The 11,709-nt window shown below is 38.6% G+C and overlaps 1 protein-coding gene across 1 annotated transcript; it reads right to left on the reverse strand.

Moving 5' to 3' along the window:
* Positions 1 to 404: 404 nt before the first annotated feature.
* On the reverse strand, positions 405 to 11,579 carry LOC117966443 (BAG family molecular chaperone regulator 4-like). Its single transcript, XM_034912464.2, has 5 exons — positions 11,232 to 11,579; positions 9,850 to 9,960; positions 8,978 to 9,190; positions 2,609 to 2,866; positions 405 to 1,887 (listed from the first exon to the last, which is right to left on the reverse strand). The coding sequence occupies exons 1-5, from the start codon at positions 11,412 to 11,414 to the stop codon at positions 1,429 to 1,431; spliced, it is 1,224 nt and encodes a 407-aa protein (XP_034768355.2). The 5' UTR covers positions 11,415 to 11,579; the 3' UTR covers positions 405 to 1,428.
* Positions 11,580 to 11,709: the final 130 nt, after the last annotated feature.

Genomic DNA, 11,709 nt, shown 5'->3' on the forward strand with positions numbered 1-11,709 from the left:
CACCGAGTAATCCAGAGCAGAGGTGGGCAGGCTACCGATGCCGGAGAACAAAGACCTGCCCTGCCTCTTATCCACTCTGAATGTGCTCGGTGTCTGGCCAGTAGGGTTCCTGTTGCATGATGAGGAGAAGCAATCCCTGCCGGTTTCCCATCCCCCACACCGGGAGTGTCGAGAGCTAATGTGACGCCCCCCTCGGGGTCCCCAGCAAAGTTCGGCCTCTTGCACAGCCTGAGTAGCATTCTTTTTTATTCATTTATTGGAAACATATTCCAAATTGAAGTATGTAACAGAAGCTAAGAACCAAAAATTATTCAAAAGGCAAATGGAGTGGAGGGGGGAGAGGGGAGGGGGGAGGGCAGTGATAATATTGTTATTACTAATAAGAAATAACAAAGATTTTAAAACCGTGTTTCACACTCCTTTAATGCAACTTGATAAACTGACCCAATATTTCAAAAGGTTTTATTTTTGTGAACGGATAATAAAACTGCCAGGGTTACAAAAAACACTTAATTCAAGAACTCATCATTTTTGGTTTTTGGAAGACTGGCAGTGCGTTTATGAAAAAAAATTGTACTTTTAAGAATCAGGGGTGATACAGTAAACTCCATCACAAACTCTGACAAACACACATCAGTCACGATTTCAGATATTTCATTGCTTCTTTCACTTAAAAAAGAAGCAAAAAAAAACATTACATATGTTCACCATATTACATTTACATGTATGTGTATAAATCAAAAGTGAGTACAAAAAAAAAGTGATGAGTGAATGCTGTTCAGTTTTATTTCAAAATACAAGGGGGAGAGAGAGGAGCAGGAAGGGACTGATTTACTGAGCTAACATTTGGTGGGATGTTCAATTAAACAATGCTGCCACATTTTAAATATAAAATATTAAGAATTCCAAATACACAAAAATGCACTACAAAACTGTTATAGAAGCTGATTTTCACGAAGTCCCCCGTCTTTTAATGATTTAAACAGTGTCAAGATCAATTTAATAGATTTGTGTCTAAAAGGAAAACTAAACTGCATATGTTAGAAAGGTAAATACGTAAGGTGGTAACATTTAAAAAAAAATGTACATAAATAACTTGCGTGCACATAGGAATATATGCAAGGCTGTGAAATTCCAGAAATCTGGTTATACTAGTTTCAGAATATTATCAGATAGGTTCCTTTTAGAAAAGAAAGCTCATTAAAGCATCCTCATCAAAATGATCCTGATTCAAACCTAACAAGCATCCCGTAACAACCAAACCTCATAGCAATGCATGTCAAGAAAACTTTCAGCCTGCTCGGACACAGGTCAATTATCACTGTTTTTGAGATCTCTGTTTGGTGGACTGGTATTGTACTGGACTGTAAAATCAGTGGAATTATTTGAACTGTCATGACAGCAGTGAGTCTGGTGGGCCTGTCCACCTCAGAAGGCCTTCCTCTCCAGCCTGTCCAGGACTCCTTGGACCTTCTGTACAGCCTCCTTCCTGGCCTGCCTCACAGACTCCTGGCCCCTAGTTTCAATCGAGTCCAGCTCTAGTAGCTCCTTGGTCAGCAGCTCCTCCAGGCAGCGGTAGTCCCTGTCTGCTTTGCGGCCCACGAACTCGTTCACATCCTCCTCCAGCAGCCGGACGTGCTCTGTGACCTGCTGTATCCGAGCCAGGTTAGGGTTATCACTCAGCTGGGGTCCTTGCGGAGGGGGTGGCTCTTCCTCTGTGGATTTCTGGGCTGGGTAGGGTTCTGGTTTCCTCCCTTCCTGGGTGTAGAGCTGGGGAGGGGAGCTGTATTCACCCCGCTGTCCAGAACCAGGGTTTGGTGGTCTTGTTTGAGGGCCAATTTGGGATGAAGACTGGCCTGGGTGGGGGTACCCTGAATACTGAGGGACCTGTTAAAAAAAAGATGCAACAATTCATCCATTATTGATCTTGACATCTTTTATTTCACCTCAATGAAAAATGTTTATTGCTTTTTAATAAGTATTCAAAGTACATATACTGTATTAATAATACTATTCCTATACTTGTTTTCAGTTGTATTTTGTGAAGAGGCCATGCATTTGCTTTTGAATACTAAAGTGTTCTCATTACGTCAATTACCGTTGATTATTTATTAAGTGTCCGTTTTGATAGGAAACTGGTTGCTGATTGCACCTCTACTACTTCTTATTGCAAATGTCACAACTGCAGTAGTTCTGCTATTTGTATCCACATTTATCATTTGACAACTTGAGGATCGATCCTAAAGTCATTTTTGCCGAACTGCCTTCAGAGAAAATCTGGTTTGCCCTTTGAACTTCATAGTGCCACAAGTTTCTGTCTCTCTCATCTACTTAAGCAGCAGCTATGACTGAGAGTAACTTGTATTTGGACAGATACATGCTACAATATGCTGTTCTCTACAACTACCATTTAAACCTAAAACAGACTTAAGTACCATATTGTACTATTTCTGCTCACCACATAAAAACTCTGTAGCCATAATTTAGATCCTTCAGTGTTAGATGAATTGAAAAGACTAGGATATTTCCCACTGCTTAATTTAACAAAGTTAAGTTCACCCCAAACCTACCCTGTGTACAGAGCTATGTCCATCCACCAAGCACTTACCTTTGGATCGCAAGTTAGTGCTGAGGGACCCGCACTAGGCCAGGCCTGGTGCTGTGAGCTCATGAAGGAGTTCTCGTACGAAGCAGCTGGTCTTTGCTGCCTTGCCCGCCACTGTTGCTGTGGAAGCCCATAACCAGGTGCTTGGGGCCAGGCCTCAAGCTGGGGCCCAGAGCACGACGAAGGCTGAGTCAGGTAAGGAGGGTTTTGGGAGACATCATCCACCCTTTGGCCATACTGCTGGTAAGGATAGCCTAGAGACTGTTTAAAAAAATAAAAAGATATTTAAAATGTAGCGTCAAATGAAAGTAAAACCCAAAATGTAATTACAATACTACTCTCCTTCTATACCAACCTGGTAATTCACTCTGTGTGGTGTGGACAATAACATAGGAAACTAGAAAGGTTTTGTGATTATCTGCTTTGCATTCAGCATTCAATATCACAGTGCCACCTACTGACTAAAGTGTACTATGCTGCTGGATCTGGAATATTGATAAATGGGTGATTCTCACCAACTGGCTGTAAAACCATGTCCGTGGTGGAGATCTTTTTAAGAATGCATATTTGTAGCAAAAAAATATAATCATTGCAAAGGAGAAGGACAATTCTTTGCTATTAGTAAATAAAAAGGTATTGTTTTTTCTCATTTTTCACATTAACACTTTTTCCACTTTAAATCTCATTACCGTAATGCGTCCAAAGTTTTTTTTTTTATCTTTCTTAAGCATTTGTTCATGATAAAAATAAGAAATGTCATTGACATAAATATGTATCTTGTTCAGAATTGTTCATAATTTACTATAATCTTTGGGTTGAAAAAGTACACCTTAAAATTTCTTTTGGAGAAAAACTACGTGTCCGAAGCAATTTGTCTCGTTAGCGTAACAATTGTTCAAGTTTCTCCAGAGAATCCAGGAAGTATTTAAATAAAGTGTTATTTACCCATTTACCCATGAAGCACCAGCAAGGTGCTCTGTCTTTTTCTTTTAAATTCACAGTTTACCTTGGTATATCCTATGTTTTACAGTTTTGAATCTCATTACCGTAATTTGTAAAATATAAGAAATTAATTAGATTTAAGAAAAAAATAACAGGGTATAAGAGAGCCATAAAAATGCCTGAGGTTTAAAAGTAAAAGTTTCTCTAAGTCAAAGTGGCTGACACATTTTATTTACAGAATTAAGGTAGGCCTTCTCATTACCGTTACACTCATTTCTCATTACCATGTCAGTTATGAGACCTGTTACAGTAATGAGAGGTGGAATTACAGTAATGGTAACTATAAGGCATATTATACAAAACAGTTGTATTTATAGTATTATATATACATCGCATCATAGATTATTGGTGAATTATTTATTTTTTTAGCTTTTTTTAAATTTAGGCATTAAAAACATTGTTTTGTTTAGATTGGCAGTGTAAGAAAGAGAGCAGCTTCACGAGCAAGGGTACAGAAGCACAGAGGAAAGATCTACAGTAGTGCTGAGCTTTTAGAGGAATACAGAATAAAGGAAAGAGAAAGGTAGTTTCAGAAAGGAAGACATTTTCAATTTAAAGATAAAGATTTTCATATCAGTCTCTATATATAATATACAGTGCCGTGAAAAAGTATTTGCCCCCTGTCTGATTTTCTGCATTTTTGCACATTTTTCACATTGTATTTGGTCCGATTTTTTTGTGGATTGTAGTAGTATATAGAGAGAGTCTGAGAGAATAAATGACACCAAAGTTTGGTGCTTCTTTCATTTGTTTGGTGTGCAAGGTAATCAAACATGCAATCTTCAGGTGTGAAAAAGTTATTGCCCCCCCCCCCCAGTTAACTCAACCCAATTAAAAGGGATAATTAGGGTCAGCTGTTTGAGTACTTTGGTTAACAACCAGGCCTGAGTTGGGCCAGCCCTGCCCAATATAAATCTGACTATCTTTGGACATTACAGAGTGAAGTTGTCAGCACACAGGTTCTAGAGGCACATCATGCCACGAACAAAAGAAATTCCTGAAGACCAAGTTGTTGATGCCTATGAGTCTGGAAGGGGTTACAAAGCCATTTCTAAGGCTCTGGGGCTCCACCGAACCACAGTCAGAGCCATATTGTCCAAGTGGAGAAAGTTTGGGACAGAAGTGAATCTTCCCAAGAGTGGCCGTCCTGCCAAAATCTCTCCAAGAGCAAGGTGTAAAATCGTCCAGGAAGTCACAAAGAACCCTAGAACAACATCCAGGGATCTGCAGGCATCTCTCGCCTCGGCTAAGGTCAGTGTTCATGACTCCACCATCAGAAAGACACTGGGCAAAAATGGGATTCATGGCAGAGTAGCAAGGCGGAAACCATTGCTCACTAAGAAGAACATGAATACTCGTCTCAAGTTTGGCAAAAAGCACCTGGATGATCCTCAAGAATTCTGGAACAATGTTCTATGGACAGATGAGTCAAAAGTGGAACTTTTTGGCCGACATGGGCCCCGTTATGTCTGGCAAAAACCAAACACTGCATTCCACAGTAAGAACCTCATACCAACGGTCAAGCATGGTGGCGGTTGTGTCATGGTTTGGGGATGCTTTGCTGCATCAGGACCTGGACGCCTTGCCATCATTGAAGGAACCATGAATTCTGCTCTGTATCAGAGAATTCTACAGGAGAATGTCAGGCCATCTGTCCGTGAGCTGAAGCTGAAGCGCAGCTGGGTCATGCAGCAAGACAATGATCCGAAACACACAAGCAAGTCTACATCAGAATGGTTAATTTAAAGTTTTGGAATGGCCTAGTCAAAGTCCAGACCTAAACCCCATTGAGATGTTGTGGCAGGACCTGAAACAAGCAGTTCATGCTCGAAAACCCACAAATGTCACCTGAGTTGAAGCAGTTCTGCATGGAGGAGTGGGCCAAAATTCCTCCACGGCGCTGTGAGAGACTAATCAATAACTACAGGAAGCGTTTGGTTGCAGTTATTGCTGCTAAAGGTGGCGTAACCAGTTATTGAGTCTAAGGGGGAGATTACTTTTTTTCCCCGGGGGCATTGGGTGTTGCATAACTTCCTTTAATAAATAAATTAAATATGTATACATTTTTTGTGTTATTTGTTCACGCAGGGTCCCTTTTATCTAATATTAGGTTTTGGTTGAAGATCTGATAATTCAGTGTCAAAAAAATGCAGATAATCAGACAGGGGCAAATACTTTTTCATGGCACTGTATATGGATCATTCTCCAGTTCTTTGTACCAAAAGTAGGAACACATGGTCGAAATTTACAGTTTATGTTTTTGTGTGTATGCAATGTCCAAAACACATACAATATTTTAGAACAATATATATTTGTTTAATAATATAGATACTCTTGATCAAATGTTACAGTGCCTATTGGTACACAGAACTCGAGAATGACCCTTTCCAACATCAGAGGCCGTTAGGGTTTTGTTAATAACATGCCATAAATCTATAGTAAAGGTCAGTCAATGCCGGGTTTATGGCATGTTACTAATACTTTATAATATTCCATGTATAACGCATTTATAAATGTTATTTGCACTCCCTTATCTAAAATGTTAACAACAACAAAAAAAACAATGCAGTCTAACATTTCTATTTATTTTTTAAAAACTCTTTTTAGAAACCAAAGAAGAAAGCACAATGCACTTTTAAAATCAGCCAAAGAAATGCAAATAAAAGATCAAAAGCAGAAGAAGAAATGGAGGGAAAATTCAGCGCACTATTATGAGAAGAAAAAAAAAATCTAAATGCCATTCTAAATATTACGCCACCATCACCTGACGTTGATGCAATTAGCCGGGCTGGAGATAACAGATTCTTCAATCCCAGTTTAAAATTTCCTGTTGATAAAATCTGGTACTATAGAGAGGACATAACAGATATAATTCCTGAACCTTTACCTGGTACATCTTCAGCCAGGCACTTCTGTGTTTTACCTGAAATTTGGGCTAAACATTAATACAAGGCTCAGTGATCTGGAATTATATTGAACATGGGGATAGGAGATCTCACAGTTAGATTTGGTGCTCTCTGTACTGCATTACTTCTGTCTTTAAACAGTTTTGTTTACAGTTAAATTAATGTTTGTTGCTTTGAGGAATAGGGGTTGTTTTCACATAGGTTATAGTGAAATTAATTAGTACTAGACGTTCAAATACTGTATGACAATGAAGAGAAAAAAACAAGCTATAATAACAGCATCAAAAATAAACATTAAAAGACAAATGTACTCAGACTTTGGTAAATACATTTGCGAATACTGTTCAAATACTTTAAAGATTGTATTTACCCCTATTTATCAAGGAAAGATCTTCACATTACACTTCTACCTATTACCATCTATTTGAACTCAAACTCACCTGTTCATGATCTTGTCAACCTCTTCAGAACTCACCTTTAAAGGTTGAAAAGATCATGAACAGGAGAGTTTGAATGGATAGTACAGTAATTGGTTAAAGGTATGATTAGGTCTCACTTTGATGAATACGGTGAAAACAGTCTTTAAAGTATTTGAACAGTATTTTCAAATGCGTTTTAACCCAAGTCTGAGTACATTTGTTGTTTTATGTGTTTATTTTATACTGTTATTACAGCTTGTTTTTATCTCTTGATTGTAATATCACTGAATAATTTAGAGATTTATTAAAATTACTAAAATAGTCAAATGTATATTGAACTCATTACTGTAATATACCACCTCATCCTCCGTCACATTTATATCATTACCGCAACAGGCTACTATTTTTAAAATAGAGGTAATGTTTTAAAAACTAATATGAAATTGGCAAGGAAAATGTATTATACAAATGATTTCCTCTACATTAATATATGTGTATTTTAATATCCATAATTAAACAAGTAAGTAAAACAAAAGAAGACATCTGATAAATGTGTCATATTACGGTAATGAGACAAAAGTGTGGATATTTTTTATATTTATTTAAAAATACATGAATAATTGTCTATATGTTTAAGAAAATAACTTGTTATAAGTAATTTTATCACAAACTTGCCAAAGAAATATATAATTCTATGTTTTTAATGTAAAAATGATGTTTTGCTTAATCACATAAAATGTTAAAAAAAATACAAAAATAAAGTATTTGAATTATAAAATGTACTTGCATAATATACTTGAGACTTTGTTCAAAGCATTTAACATAAATTGTTGGTGGAAAAAGTCTTTCATTTTTGCACATGAAAAACACAAACAGACAAGATTTGGTGAGAATCACCCAAATAATTCTGTTCAATGATTCTTGGCCATGCCTTGACCTTTTTCCTGGGTCTATAACCCCAACAATTAATTGGCTGTGCTCTAAAACCTCTGCCAGGGGTGAAAAGTAACGAAGTAGAAATACTTTGTTACACTACTTAAGTATTTGTTTTTGGGATCTGTATTTAAGTACTTTATTTTTGGGATACTGTACTTTCACTCAAGTACGTTTGTTTAAAAAATATTGTACTTTTTACTCCACTACATTTCCCAGAAGCATCTCGTTAGTCGTTCTTTCAGCACACTGACACCTGCGCTGGCCAGGATTCTGATTGGGTAAAGCAGAGCCGCATGCACAGTGTCTGCTTACTCAGATGCTGTTAGAATATGGATACGTTAAACAAAATTATGTTTTGTGAAGTGTTTATTGATTTAACTTTTTTTTTTTTTTTACGATTTGAGTGAATATTTGTACAGCCAGCTAAATTATCAGTATTTACTGTTTGGCTACTTTATGTGTTATTGCTAATCATGCTGCTGTGTTCATAAAGTTCATTCAAAGTGCCGTCAGAGAACAGGTACCATGTCTGTGTTGAAAAGGTAAATAATATCAGAAGCGAATACATACTGTATTCCGCAGGACAGGTTTTTTTTTCAGGTGGATTTCCATGGGTAGAATTTAAGGGTGGCTACTTCTGACACTTGAGTACGTTAAGACATGATACTTTTGAATATTTTTTCCACCCCTGCCCTCTACCCACATGCTTATTAACTAAACATGTTCAGAAGCTGCCACTGAAAGCAATAACTTCCCCTTTACACTAAGGAAATACACTTTTATTAATATAGCTCCTTTGAGCACAGTTTGCAATGGCTTCCCAATCCCAGACGGACAGCCAGCAGGGAACACACACCAGATACCAGATAGTAATAGAGAGAAATAGGGAGTGGTGTATTACTGATATGGCTAGGACACACCAGGGTTTACACAAAAGGTACCAGGGGATCTTATCTTCTATCTGCTCTGCCTCCTAAATATGTATGCAAAATTAAGCATGACCACCACTTCATACTCTGCAGAACCTGGTGGTTCATTGGAGGTCTCCTATCAAACACTAGCTAGGCCTGGCCTTGTCACAAAGGTACAACGATAGATAGATTACATACCGTTTGCCCTTCCGGAACAGGATATGACTGGTTGCACTCTGGCTGTCCCCCCACTCCAGGAGCCACAGGGTGGGGCCCAGTCTCACAGTGAGCCTGGGAAGGGTAGGGTGGCTGGGTTGGCTGCTGAGCCTGGCAGTAGAAAGGGTTTGTAGGGTGGAGAGACCCAGGATACTGTGTGGGGTTGTAGGCCCCATTAGGGTAGCCTGCCATTCCCTGTGAAAGATAGGAGAAAATGTGTAAGAACAATACATAAACAAACAAACAATGTCCTCTTGTTTAAGTGCAGACAAGGAATTGTTCACTTCAAACAGAATGATCATATATTTGCTATTAGCCAATGATGCTGGTAAGTTAGCCTGCTTGGAACAATATAGTATGCTGATGCAGGCTTTCACAAGGAGGGATAACACCATTGATGAAATCATATATAAACGTGTCCTCTAGGCAATTATTGTTGGTCTTATTATTATTAGGGGTGTAATTTTGTCATTTAACAATATAGTTATTAAATGATCATTTGATCTTATTACGCATCATACAAGTTGCCAATCAGGATCACGATGCAGTGTATCGTGATATCATATTGCGACATGCATATCATGATACTATCATATTGTGACATTAGTGTATCATTACAGCCCTGCACTATATTCCCTTCACAGGCGATTTCACCCCTGGCTCGGGACAATTAATTCTGAAGCATCTCAAATTCAATGACAAACATTCTGTCAAAGTCTTTCCCAATGTCTTCAATATCTTCAATAAGACAGTCAAAACGTTTCTTGATACATTTTCTTTTGGTATTACTTCTTATAGCACTATTGTTTTATAGATGGATGTCTGTAACTGTAGAAGCCTATCCCAGTCAGTACCTGTTGGTTATTTGCTTCAGATCCTGGTGAATAGGTGCCTGAGTAAGGACCTGCGGGTGGGGCTTGTGGGTACCAGTAACTGGAAGGGTATCCTGGGTATGGTACCGGCTCCTGCAAAAAAACAACATGTCTGACTGTAGGTCTGAGACCTGGCTCTGCATTGATCCCCCTGTGAAATATGTACTGTGTAAATATGAATACAATGGTACAGGTCTCTGCTTGAGTGAGGCCCAGGCTGAAAGGCCCAGGAGAGGTCAGTGAGATGCACTTGCTTTGGAACCATGTCGTTGTCATTGTTCCTTTCAGGGGCACTAAATTTAAATAGATCAATCCAATAAATAAATAGGAAGATTATACAGGTATTACAGTATCATCACATTGGCAGTGCATGCAAGTACTCGTTTTCAGTAACACTTGAAAATGCTTCAACAGTGCAGCTGTGTTTTCGAGGGCAGTAGTGGAAACTTTTACCTGTCTCCCTTTCCCTACACCCTACCCCCTACCCAAACCACCCTATCCTCTTGCATGTTGCATAACTGGAGTCAAATGGCCTGTCCAACCTTCTAAGATGTGTTTATTATTATTTTGGCACATCTGTTTTTCATCATTAGATAACCCTTGAAGACGTGGAATGTGCCGTTATCTTACTATATTCCTTTGATTGATGTGCACAGTGTATTAAAGTTTCATTTACACTAGTACAATAATCACGTAAGCGTCACGTGACTGGGTTGTACTTTGCATAGATTTCAACACTTACAAAACTAAATCCCCCCTTTTTTTATTTATTTATTTATTTTACACCGCGGGGCGTGATGTTATTAGTTGTGCCGGTTACCTGTACTTCCAACCAAATATTAATATATATTAAACAGCAGAATTACTGTCAGTTTCTTTCAGCGTTAATATTTGCGACCTGACAAATTAAGTAACACAATGTTGCAATGTTCATTTAAATGTCATTTTTTTTTAACATAGGTTAGTAACAGCAGCAAGCCCACCACCAAAACAGTATACACACAAGATCAAGACTTGTTCATTTACATTAACAGAAGCGTGGACAAAAGAACAGCACTTAGCAGCACAAGCTACATTGACCGTAAGTTACTCAAATTGAAACACTTTCGGTTCGTTCACGAGAGGCAGACTTTACTAAGTCTGTGCAGATTCTGCAAAGATTCTGAAAATTAATTGGCTACTTGCTCCGATTCTGTGCAGAATGACGGAAGTCTGGGTGTCGTGAACGCACCTTTAGTTTCCCCGTATGGTGGAGTCGGATCTGTTCTTTCCCCTTCCTTGACTGGTGTTGCCAGTTTAACTTTTTTTGAAATACGTCACACGCAGTTTTACAAAACAAACACAGCTTTAGACGTGTATCTTACCTGTGTTGTTCCATGGGCAGGCCAGTTGATAGTTTCCGAGTTGTTATAATGAGACCAGTTACCTTTAGCATTGTGTTGCATTGCCCAAGCAGGATCTCCACCATTTACACTACCACCTCTGTCGCTTACAACAGCGTCGTATGGCTTTGAGCCCTGATTCCGTAGACCTGACATGACCTGCATATATTCTTCAAAGTTACTGTATTAGAATTGCAATCTAGGAACTGTACTCGTAAAAAAACAAGGACAAATCTGAAAAAAATGTGGTACTGTCGCTTTAAGTGTGGAAGCTTGATTTTCCTTTTCTTTAGTTTTTGAGTTTTCACAGAATGGCACTACGCATGTGTCAACCGGGTACTGTTATTTAACCAATAGGCTTTCGCTGTTTGAAAACTGGCCGCGCCTCCCGTTTAGAGATCAGCCTATTGGTGAAAGTCAGAGGCGGGGTCCCTCACGACCGGATGTCACTTCTCGTGGG

The sequence above is a fragment of the Acipenser ruthenus genome, chromosome 37 (assembly GCF_902713425.1).
Source record: "Acipenser ruthenus chromosome 37, fAciRut3.2 maternal haplotype, whole genome shotgun sequence".
NCBI lineage: Eukaryota > Metazoa > Chordata > Actinopteri > Acipenseriformes > Acipenseridae > Acipenser > Acipenser ruthenus.